At 54.4% G+C, this 12440-nt stretch overlaps 1 protein-coding gene across 1 annotated transcript; it reads right to left on the reverse strand.

The window, feature by feature from the left end:
- Nucleotides 1-5447: 5447 nt before the first annotated feature.
- Nucleotides 5448-11258, reverse strand: HSP90AA1 (heat shock protein 90 alpha family class A member 1). Its single transcript, XM_060620777.3, has 11 exons — nt 11100-11258; nt 10556-10717; nt 10095-10461; nt 9599-9732; nt 8988-9308; nt 8615-8780; nt 8268-8458; nt 8011-8158; nt 7503-7771; nt 6808-7141; nt 5448-6633 (listed from the first exon to the last, which is right to left on the reverse strand). The coding sequence occupies exons 2-11, from the start codon at nt 10715-10717 to the stop codon at nt 6524-6526; spliced, it is 2202 nt and encodes a 733-aa protein (XP_060476760.1). The 5' UTR covers nt 11100-11258; the 3' UTR covers nt 5448-6523.
- Nucleotides 11259-12440: the final 1182 nt, after the last annotated feature.

The following is a 12440-nucleotide window of genomic DNA, read 5'->3' on the forward strand; positions in this document are numbered from 1 at the left end:
GGAACAAAAAGCCTCCTAAGTTGTGCAGAATTAGTTACACAAATTGCCATCGACACAGAAAGGGGGAAATAGCCGTTAGATCAACCGGTTATTCATTCACTCCGCAAGTATGTATCAGGTGCGCCAGGCTGGCGGCGGGCACACGGGGCCCGTGCCTTCCTTCGTGGGTAGATGGGGCCGTGGAAAGGCGAGACCATCAACGAAGCCTTGAGGGACACTGGGGACAAACGCCGGAGAGAAAGGGAGAGCGTGGCGGGGGCTTTTGTGAAGGAGGCCACCTGCCTGGTGCAGAGGGGCACGAAGACCGTCCTGGGTGAAGGGGCGCGTGGAGGCCTCTAGAGGGGGCAGCCGGCAGTTTTGAGTTGCTGACCGCTGTTCCGGGGACAGTTCTACCAGGGGAGGCCAGAGGCCCGTGTCCCAGCCTCCCTTGCCCCTGGAACAAGCCGCGTAACGAGCCTCAGCCAGTCACACGCTTTGAATGGGCTCTTTGACCGGAGTGGCCGGGGTGGGAAGAAGCCGGGGTCTGTCGACAGTGTGTGTTAAAAAAATTTGCCATTTTAACCATTAAAAAAAAAATGTTTTTAATGTTTATTTGAGACAGAGAGAGACAGAGCATGAACGAGGGAGGAGCAGAGAGAGAAGCAGGCTCCAGGCTCTGAGCCGTCAGCACAGAACCCGACGCGGGGCTTGAACCCTCGAACCACGAGATCATGACCTGCGCTGAAGTCAAGAGCTGGACGTTTAACCAAGTAAGCCACCCAGGCGACCCCAAAATGACAGCTTTATTGACATCCAATTCACATACTGTACAATTCATCCATTTGAAGCGTGTACTTCAGGGTCACCTGGGTGGCTTGGTCAGTTGAGCGTCCAACTTCAGCTCAGGTCATGATCTCACGGTTTGTGAATTCGAGCCCCGCGTCAGACTCTCTGCTGTCACTTCAGAGCACGCTTCGGATCCTCTGTCCCCAACTCCTCCCCAGTTCGTGCTCTCTCTCTCTCAAAAATAAACATTAAAAAAAAAAGCGTATGCTTCAGTGATTTTTGAGTATAATCAGTTATTCAACCGTCACTGTAATCAATTAAAAATTTTTTTTAATTTTTTTTTAACGTTTTTAAAAATTTTTTTTTGAGACAGAGAGAGACAGAGCATGAACAGGGGAGGGTCAGCGAGAGGGAGACACAGAATCTGAAACAGGCTCCAGGCTCTGAGCTGTCAGCACAGAACCCGACGCGGGGCTCGAACTCACGGACCGCAAGATCATGACCTGAGCCGAAGTCGGCCGCCCAACCGACTGAGCCACCCAGGCGCCCCCAATTAAAATTTTTTTTTAACGTGTATTTATTATTGAGAGACAGACACAGAGCGTGAGCAGGGGAGGGGCAGAGAGAGGGGGAGACACAGAATCGGAAGCGGGCTCCAGGCTCCGAGCTGTCAGCACAGAGCCCAACGCAGGGCTCGAACCCACGAATTGCGAGATCATGACCTGAACCGAAGTCGGTCACCCAACCAACTGAGCCACACAGGTGCCCCACTGTAATCAATTTTAGAACACTTGGAGTGCCTCAGAAAGAAACTCTATAGTCCTCAGCAGTCATCCTCAACCGCCCTCCCCTGCAGCCCCAGCCCATGCACCCATGCTCCTTCTTTCTGCCCCCATGCATTTGCCTGTTCTGGAAATTTCGTGTAAGTGGGATCCTACAATAAACATGGGGCCTTTTGTGACTGGCTTCTTTCACTTAGCATGTTGTCAGCTTCCATCCATGTTGTGGTATGGATCAGCACTTCATACATCCCTTTTTACGACAATAATACAATATCTGGGATGATTTTCCATTGTATGGGTCACACTTGGTTTATCTATTCCTGTGTCGATGGACATTTAGTTTGTTTCCACCTTTTAGCTGTTCTAAGGCTACGAAAACGTGCGTGGACATTTTTGTGAACATTTTCATTTCTCCTGGGTGGACACCCAGCGGGGAATTGTTGGATCCAACGGCAAGTCTCTGTTTAACTTCTCAAGGAAACTGCCAGACTGTTTTCCAGAGCAGCGCCGTTTCACATTCCCAGCGGCGGTGCAGGAAGGCCCCGATTTCTCCACATCGTCACCAACACTTGTTACTCTCTCTTTCTCTGCTTGTGCACGTGTTTAAGAAACCCCAAAAGCCGGGGCGCCTGGGTGGCTCAGTCAGCTAGGCATCCAACTCGATTTCAGCTCAGGTCACGATCTCACGATCGGTGGGACTGAGCCCCTCGTCGGGCTCTGCGCTGACGGCATGGAGCCTGCTTGGGATTCTCTCTCCCTCTCTCTGCCCCTCCCCTGCTCATGCTCGTTCTCGCTCTCAAAATAAATAAACATGAAAAAAAAAAAAAAGGAAATCCCAGTATAAAAAGAAAAAATAGAAGAAATTGGAAACTGAGTGTGTGTGTGTAAACTGAAGTGCTCTGGCTGGTTTATTAGCAAACACTTGACTGCCACACGCTGTCATGCGTATTTGGGGCAGATAGTGAACAAAACAGAGAAAGGTCTCTAATTCAAACTCAGGACAGCTTGAGCTGGCTCTCGCTGAACCTCCATCTTTGGAGGACTTGCCTCCCTGTCCTCGGTCCTCAGAGATGACCGACTGGCAGTCGGCGTGCTCTCACTCTCGTGCTGTCCCCCCAGGTGGCCCCGCACGCCTGCCCCCTGGCACCTCTTCCCCTGCGGGTGGGACGGGGTGGGCTTGCATGGAGTAAGGGGCCACTGGGATGAAGAGCAGGCAACCACAAGGAACAAGATGGCGTAACTGCCTTACCACTTCCTGGTATTCAGGCCATTCCTCCAGGGGTGGGCCCAGGCCCCGCTATTTTGAAGAGGCCGCCCACGGGCTACTGCCTTCCCACCAGGTCAGTTGTCAGCCAGAGTCTCTGTCTGATCCCGGTCTGAGGCCGTGGCTAATGGCTGGCGTCCAAGGCGCTCAGTCACTCACTTTTTCACCCTCCAGCTTCCTCGTCTCTAGGACCGTGTGTGAGTCCCTTCCCCAGACCGAGTGTCCAGCTTTATGTCAGCAGTGACCCCCTTCTAGGAGCTTCTGCAGGACCTCTCCCACCACAGAGTCCCTCCTTGCTGTGCTGGTACCTCAGATGGAGACGCCGTGGCCTTCATGGTGGCCGCCATAGGTCAGCTGGCCTTCCGCAAGGACGCCGTTTTCGTGTGTGGCCCATCGAGCCATGCTGGGCTAGTTCTTGGTGGGGACTCAATACAAACTTGATGAATGTGTGCCTGCTAGGAATTCCTAACAACTGAGAAGACCGAGAGAGGATGAGGGCAAAGCAGTGGAAGAAAACTTCCCGGAGGGCATGAGGCTTCGGTCAGGCTGGGGCTCGATTACAGCCCCCAGCAGCGTGGGGTAGAAGGGAGCCTGAGCGAGGCGACCTCGTAGGACTGGCAGGAAAGGCCCCGAGAGTCCTTGCCAGTACAAGCCGTGTCACTGAGCACTTGTTCACCAGGCACCTGTTGAGCCCACTACCTAGAAAGTACCAGGGATTTCTTTCAGGCAGTTTTTTCTTTTTTTAAATGTGTATTTACTTTTGAGAGACAGAACGTGAGCTGGAGAGGGTAAGAGAGAGAGGGCGACAGATTCCAAAGCAGGTTTTAGGCTCTGAGCTGTCAGCACAGAGCCCCACGCAGGGCTCAAGCCCACCAACCATGATAACATGACCTGAGCCGAAGTCAGAAGCTTAACCTACTGAGCCACCCAGGCGCCCCCAGGCATTATTATTTCTAATTTACAAATGAGTTCAGAGGTGTGGGAGGCCCAGTGACTTGCTTAAGGTCACTTTTGAACACCATGAGACTGCCTTCCATACTTGTTTTCATTTGCTATTTAAATAAAACACACCGTTGAAATTCACCCATTTTCAACTCAATGGATTAAAAAAATTTTTTTTTTAAGTTTATTTTTGAGAGAGAGAGCACAAGCAGGGGAGGGACAGAGAGGGAGACACAGAATCTGAAGCAGACTCCAGGCTCTGAGCTGTCAGCACAGAGCCCAACACGGGGCTCAAACCCACGGACTGTGAGATCATGACCTGAGGGGAAGTTGGATGCTTAACTGAGCCACCCAGGGGCCCCTCAGATCGATGGATTTTAATATAGTCATGCAGTCATCACCTCATCAGGTTTCTGGACTTCCAGCGCTCCCCCAAAGTCCCCTCTTGTCCCTCTGTAGTCAACCCCCACCAGGACTTCTGGCCCTAGGCACCCTGCTGACCCACCTCCTGCCTTTTCTAGAACTTTGTGAAAAAGAAACCAGACCATGTAGTTTTGTCTGGCTTCTGTCACGTAGGACACTTCTAGCAAGGCACCCCATCTTACTATTGTTTTCCAACACCGAACGTTCCCTCTCCGCTCCGCAGTGTTTGGTGGGCAAGTCTTGCAAACCTTTGTAAAATTTGTTTAGCTTGTTACTGTGTCTTTCAAGAGTTAACAACGGCTTGATGCTGAGTTCAACGGATCTTTGCGTGATCTCCTGTCTTAGGGTTTTGCTAAATTCACGTACGGTTCCAGTTCCGTTCTTGTAGTGTCCTTGCTGGTTGTGCATCAGACAACCACATAACCTGGGAAAAGCCTTCACCTTTCCTCAGATGGGACCAGTTCCGGAAGGTGTGAAGCAAGACTGGATTTTGAGGCCACCTCTGCATCTCCCCCGCCGCGTGGAGCACCCATCTTCCCGGGGGGGGGGGGGGGGGCACATGGCGTCACTGGGTGGTGGTTCTAGACACAGCACACACCTGCCTTGAGCACTTTCTCAGTGACCCAGGGAGGAGGCGTTCAGTTGGATCACTTACACGCAGGTTCTCCGTTTGTGGATTCCCTCAAACACCTCTTCCTGCAGGCTTCAGCTTTCTTACCAGACTAGGGAGAAACTTGCCCTTCAAGGCCTCCTACAGGCCACTTCCACGCCCTCCTAACTGGGAACATCTTCCACTAAATGCAGAACAGCCAAACAACTTTGGGCTTTGGGGATCAACCTGGACTCAGATACTGACCCCCCCACGTAAGCAACTCCCGTTTGCGGGAGAAGAGGAAGCTCTACCTCGGGGGCTTTTAAGGATCAAACGTGACTTCCGTTCACCTGGCACTTAGCAGCCGTCCTTCCACCGCCCCGAGTTCTCTCCCAGCCCATCCCCCTAGATTCTACGTCACGGTCTGCGGGGATCTTCGCCTCCAAATCCCGTGTGGACCCACTACTACCTAGGTGCCGAAGGCTGATTTAGTCCCTGCTGCTCCCAGCGGGGAGCCCCACCGACCCGGCCGGTTCTCCCCACCCCGCCTGCTGCTGCTCCCAGGGGTCAGAGACCACCCTCCACGCATCTGGCCACAGGCTCAGTGAAGAGCCAGAGAATAAGCGGATTTCAGATGGGATGGAATTAGAGTTGCTAAAGAATGCGGGAGACACAAGGCTGAGGTATTAAGGAGCTATATTTAGGGCATAAGGCAGGTCTTACAAACACTACAGAAATGCCGTTTGGACGTAAAAACCCAAGGAGAAAGGAGTCATTAGGAAATGTAACATAGGACACAGAACGCATGTTGTGTGATGGTCCCTTCTCTTCCGTGTGGTTCCAGAATACGCTCCTGACCCCAGAGCCGCCACCTGAGCGCGCACTGGGAAGGTCACAGACGACTTCAGGCCGGCAACGTCAACCACCGCCCTCCGTCTCCCAGCAGGCAGCACGTGTGCACCCCAATTTTTACAACCCGGGGCCACCCTGTATTTTGGAACCCCACTTCCCCACACAAAACATTTTCGCAGAGCTTTTTTTTAAATTTGTTTGTATTTGTTACAACCTTTTAAAGCAAAATGTGTCTCGAGCACTACATTTCCACTCACGAAACTTGCGGAGTTATTTCCCCAACAGCTTCACAACGCGCCTAAGCAGCCTTCGAATTTCGCTACTCTAAACAACGTTCTTCTCTTTGGAAAACAAGCCCTATAGTTACTCCCATCAAGTTGGTTCGGTTTAACACACTAGTTTCTAGAGGCCTGGTACATGCAGCAAATAACTACAGGGGACAGAAGATTTAAAAAGTAAATCCTAGAAGGTGAAAGTTGTTTCAACTGAGATTTCTCTTTTAAACACCAAGGTATAGCTCAGAACACTTCAGTGACAGACGAGTTTGGTCTTACTAGGGAATCCACTTGTCGCGAACACTTCAGACCACGCGGTTCATGGGAGGTTACGTACACCTTGCGACAAACGTTACCTTGTCCTGGAAGAGCAGCCAGCGTGGCACTAAAAAAACAAAACATAACCCAAAAAAACAAACAAAACAACTAGCCGGGCTTTAGTTTCTACGCATCACAGTATCACACTCAAACAGAAAGAAATCTTATCTTCCCCGTAAGTAGCTCTCGTCATGCCTTACAGATTTTTAAAACGTTAACAAAAATAAAGAAAAACATCCTTGAAAATAGATCGTTGGAGGGAACGGGATAAAGCATCGAGTACATATACAAGGAATCCTCAGGGCGGCGCTCAGTCGACTTCTTCCATGCGCGACGTGTCATCGTCGCCTTCCAGGGGTGGCATCTCCTCGGTCACCGCAGCACTGCTGTCATCAGCGGTGGGGTCATCTTCGTCGATACCTTTTCGGAAAGGAAACCCTCAGGTTACACGGTCCTGAACCAGCGCCTGGCGTCAGCCCGGCACCGCTCTCGGGGCGGGGGGGGGGGGGGGGGGGGCTGGCTGTTGCGAGCAGATGACCTCTTCGTCAGGGGACCCTAAGGGGTTTCTCACACAGGGTGCCTGGCGAAGCTTACCCAGACCAAGTTTGATCATCCTGTAGATCCGGTTAGCGTGTGTCTGTGGGTCTTCCAGACTGAAGCCAGAGGACAGGAGCGCGGTTTCGTAGAGCAGGATGACCAGGTCTTTCACGGACTTGTCGTTCTTGTCCGCCTCCGCCTTCTGCCGCAAGGTCTCGATGATGGAGTGGTCGGGGTTGATCTCCAGGTGCTTCTTCGCTGCCATGTAGCCCATGGTGGAGTTGTCCCTTAGGGCCTGGGCCTTCATGATCCTCTCCATGTTCGCCGTCCAGCCGTACGTGCTCGTGACAATGCAGCACGGGGAGGTCACCAGTCGGTTTGACACAACCACCTGCAATGAAAACGTGAAGTGAGGACTGGGTCTAGAAAAGTCCCTCTACCACAGCTTTATCGTAAAACGGACGGAGGGACTCCCGCTACTGTATTCACAAAATGCGAAATGCCACATACAGACCCACGTACCCACAACCCTCTCCCTGCACATCCTGACACCTTTTAGCTCCTTCAAGACGGTAGAGGGCCTTCCTGCTCATTTAGCGGGCCTAATTTTCTGCTTGTGTCATACTGTAAAAGCCGAGAGAACTTGGGAGAAAGGGGCTGTATGTTCGGACAACCTGAAAGACACCTACGGGCCTTTCAAGATCACGCCCACAATTAGGAAACCCAGGTGGAAGGAAACCACGTTCACCCACCTTTTCCACTTTTTTCTCCAAGATGTCCTTCATGATCTTGCACAGGTTTTCAAACTTTGTCTTCTTCTCCTCCTGTTTCTTTTTCTCTTCTTCATCTTCTGGAAGTTCCAAGCCCTCTTTGGTGACGGACACTAAAGTCTTCCCCTCAAATTCCTTCAGCTGTTGGACACAGTACTCATCGATCGGCTCAATCATATAGATCACCTCCAGACCGTGCTTCCGAAGACGCTCCACAAAGGCCGAGTTCGCCACCTGGTCCTTGGTCTCCCCTGGGGCATCAGTAGAAAGTTACACCTTCGCTTAACAGGAAGCGGTGTCGCTTCCTCCAGACTTTTCCCAGTCTCGTCAGCTCGAACCACAGATGCGCCCACAGACGTGGCGCACGTGGTCTGGCCGCGGTTAGTACCCAGGGGTTGACACGGGGCCCCACGTGCCTAGGGAACACACCCACAGTCGCCAGGCGGTGCTGTGCCCGGAACGAGGCCACGACGGCACGCCGCCCGCTCACCTGTGATGTAGTAGATGTGTTTCTGGTTGTCCTTCATCCTGGTGCAATAGTCCTTGAGAGACACCATCTCGTCACCAGAGGCAGACGTGTAGTAGCGCAGCAGCTCCGACAGCTTCTTCCGGTTCTGGGAGTCCTCGTGGATTCCGAGCTGCAAGACAACGCTCGAGTCAAGTCTCCTCCGCCTCAAAAAAAAGTCACCGAGAACCAGAGAGGCCGGTTTGGTCACCGCTGGGAAGGACCGGGCTCTTTCCGCGAACCTTAATGTTCTTCGAGAACTGCTCGTAAAACTTCTTGTAGTTCTCTTTGTCCTCGGCCAGTTCGGTGAAGAGTTCTAAGCACTTTTTGACCAAGTTCTTGCGGATAACTTTTAAGATCTTGCTCTGCTGCAACATCTCCCGGGAAATGTTCAGGGGAAGGTCCTCGGAGTCCACCACGCCTCTAATGAAATCTGGGAAAAAACAAAGTCGTCGCCGGGACAAAAATCAACAAACTCCTACACCCCAAAAACCGAAGGGGACTTCCTGCCCCACGGGCCCGAACCAACGCCCCGGAGCGGAGAGGCCCCCACGCTCAGACTCCGCACCCGATCGTCCTCGGCACTCACTCAGGTATTCCGGGATCAGCTCCTCGCAGTTATCCATGATGAAAACTCTGCGCACATACAGCTTGATGTTGTTCTTTTTCTTCCTGTTTTCAAACAGGTCAAAGGGAGCACGTCTTGGGACGAAAAGCAGGGCTCTGAATTCCAGCTGTCCTTCGACCGAAAAATGCTGTAATAAAACACACGCCAAACCATCAAGCGATGACGCAAGCGACTCTGACTGCAACTAGGACTCTCGCGGCGCCAGAACCGAAAGCACTTCCAGGGAGAGGTCAAGGGCCGGGATGGCCAAGTGCTCAGCCACGACCCTCGATTTGACAAGCTCCGACAAGCCACCTGCAGAAGCAGACCAGCTCCGAAGCACTTGGACACTCACCTTCACTGCCAAGTGATCCTCCCAGTCGTTGGTCAAGCTCTTGTAAAATTCTCCGTACTCTTCGTTAGTAATGTCGTCAGGGTTTCTGGTCCAAATAGGTTTGGTCTTGTTCAGTTCTTCTTGATCGATGTACTTCTCCTTGATCTTCTTCTTCTTCTTCTTGTCTCCGTCCTTCTTTTCTTCCTCCTCCTCGTCGGAACCAACATCTTCTATTTCAGGCTTGTCATCGGACTCCTTCTCTTCCTTTTCTTTTTCTTCCTCTTTCTCTTCCTTTTCTTCAGCCTCATCATCACTGACCTCTTTATCCCGCTCCTTCTCCACCTTCAAAAGAACACGGGAGATCACGTCACCTTTTGCATTCTGGAACTAAACGGAGCGTATGCGCTTATAACCAAAGCCCAAATTAATCAGCCACACTCAAAGGTTTGGTTAAATAACCAGAAAACCACTCAGTACCGTTTAACGCGTCTACCTAAACAATCCTGGGTACCTTGATAGTACAACAGAACTTCAGACTAGCCGGGTCAACACAAGTTTGGATTTTTCCCTCAGTAGTAGATTCAAGAACCACCTTAGTTTGTTAACTTTACATAAAAAACAAGGACACTCACAAAGAGAGTGATAGGATAGCCGATAAACTGGGAGTGTTTCTTCACAATCTCCTTTATTCTTCTTTCCTCCAGGTATTCCGTTTGGTCTTCTTTCAGATGCAAGATAACCTTTGTTCCTCGACCCATAGGTTCACCTGTAAAGGAAGGAAAAAAGTGGACTCCACCTCAATCTGAATGGGCAAACCAAAGTGTTGGGGGGGGGCGGGGAATCACAATTCAGCTCCCAATGCCATCCCCACCCAACAGCTTCTGAGCACGTTTAGGAAAGGGGGTTAACACTGCTATGGATGAAAAGCGTCCCATGGGAGTTTAACTGCCTTGCCGCAGCGACATCAGTAACCAGATCCCTACCATCACACCATCATGTGCTTACCAGGCATGTTCCCGAAGAAGCCAACGAATTTTTACCAATTCCACAGCATCTTCAGGGGCCCCCTTCCTACAGCACCCGACCCTCCCCCGCGTGACCAAGTAAATCGTTCCCCCAGGTGCCTACCTGTATCAGTCCTGACTGTGAACGACCCTCCTGCAGAAGACTCCCAGGCGTACTGCTCATCATCGTTATGCTTGGTGATCACCGTCACTTTCTCGGCAACTAAATAGGCAGAATAGAACCCGACACCAAACTGGCCGATCATAGAAATATCTGCGCCAGCCTGCAAAGCTTCCATGAACGCTTTGGTCCCAGACTTGGCGATTGTACCGAGATTATTGATCAAATCGGCCTTGGTCATGCCAATCCCGGTATCCACGATAGTGAGGGTTCGATCTTGCTTGTTTGGAATGAGATTAATGTGCAGCTCTTTCCCGGAATCTAGCTTGCTGGGATCAGTCAAGCTCTCGTATCTGATTTTGTCCAGGGCCTATCGGAGAAACACATGCCGGTGAGCACAGAGCTCCCGGAGGGTGGGACGCACACACCGGGACCGCGACCCCGTTCCGCAAGCCGACACTCACATCGGACGAGTTGGAAATCAGCTCGCGCAGGAAAATCTCTTTATTCGAGTAGAAAGTGTTGATGATCAGGGACATCAACTGGGCGATCTCCGCCTGGAAGGCGAACGTCTCCACCTCCTCCTCCTCCATCGGCTGGTCTTGGGTCTGGGTTTCCTCGGGCATCTGCAGAGGCCGCGGGGCCGGTTACGCGGCGCCACAGGCCTCCCGGAGGCCCGGCCCGCCGACAAAGGATGACCTCATTTCCAGCTGCGACGCCGAGGCCCGCGCGCACGCCGCCAACCGGCGCCGCAGGCCCGCGGGGACCCCCGCCCGGAGCCGGAGCCCCAGGGCCGCGGCCGGGCGGGGGTCCCCGCGGCGCGCCCTCCCCACCGCCCCTCCGGGCCTCCGGGCCCCCATACGCGGGCGGGGGTCGAGGACGCGGCAGGCCAGAGGCCTCCGCCGCCCAGAGCAGTGCCGCGCCGCCCCGCGGGGCCCGGGGACCCCCCGGGAGCCGCCTCCGCGCCCGCCGGCCCCCCCCACAGGCACCCCCCAGTCGCCCCCTCACCTCGGCTAAAGGACCACACGGGCTCCGCGACGACGCAGCACCAGGACGCAGAAGCAACTGGCGCGCCGCCCCCGCGCTCCCTTTATATAGACGCGGGCCCGCCCGGCGCGCGGCGCCTTTTCCAGAAGCCTCCCGAACCTTCCGGAAGAACCCTCCCCAACCGCCGCCGCGGCCGCGCGCCTGCGCCTGCGCCCTGGCCACGGCCCCGCCCCTCCCCCGGGCGCGCGCGGGCCCGCCCCGAGCGCTCCACCCCCAACGGCCGCCGCGCGCGTCCCCGCGCCCGTCTCCGTGCGCCTGCGCAGCCCGGAATTCTCGCGAAGGTCTGGCGCCTTCCGGGACTACCGCCCCCAGCCCTGCCTCCCGCCGGCGCCCCTGCCCCCTCTACCCCGGGTGTGCGCCGCGAGCTCGGCGCGCGCGGGCGCAGTGGCGCCACCCAGGCCCGGGACCGGGTATCCGCAGCCGTTGCCTCTCTGAAGTCTGTAGAAGTAATTTGCCCTTCTTAGACGGTGTCCCCAGGCGGTGTAGGCTTCGGGACCCTCGGCGCCAGCCACCAGGGGCCCCGGGCCAGTTCTCGGGCTCTGAGGCCGGGGTCAGGGTCTCGGGGAGAGAGGAGTCCGGCCCGCAGGTATACGCCTGGGGCAGTGATCAGAGGCTCGGGGCTGGGGCTACGGCTGAGGGTTCGGGAGTCCCATGCCACGTCTCTAAGGCCGGGGCAGCGACTATGGGTTCACGGTCCTGGAAGTGGGGCAACAGGTGCCCGCCAGAGCCTCGTGGTGCCGCCCCCCCCCCCCCCCCCGCCCACAGCCTGGTTAAGGGGTGCCAAGGCGCTGGGCCCTGACAGGTGTGAGGGGTGACCGGGGCATGTGCGTGGGGTGGCCAGGCCGACCCCCGTTTCTGCCCTGAAGCAAGGGAGCCTCCAGCGACGCGGGGGTCTGTTTGGACCCGGGGAGCCCCTGGAGCCTGGTCGGACTCCAGGGACCCGGTTCTGGCCGTGGGACGAGGAGCGAGGAACACCGGCAGGTGACAGGGTCATCCCATGCCTCTCCCCCATTGCCCTGGAACCTCCAAACGCAGGCCGCGGCTGGGGTCGGGGGCTGGTCCTTTTCTTACGCGGTGCACAGGGGGAAATGCTGAGATGGACCCTTAGGCCTGGATTCTCCAAACCCATGCTCCATCCCTTGGGACTTTCTGCCTTTTTTTTTTTTTTTTTTTTTTCTTTTCCTTTCCTTTATTTTGAGTAGAATGTAGCGATTCTTCACTTATAATATCCAGGGCTCATCACAAGTGCCCTCCTCAATCCCCATCACCTCTACTTGCTTTTGGTTTGCCCTGAAACGGTGT

This window comes from Panthera onca, chromosome B3, assembly GCF_046562875.1.
Source record: "Panthera onca isolate mPanOnc1 chromosome B3, mPanOnc1 haplotype 2, whole genome shotgun sequence".
NCBI classification, from domain to species: Eukaryota; Metazoa; Chordata; class Mammalia; order Carnivora; family Felidae; genus Panthera; species Panthera onca.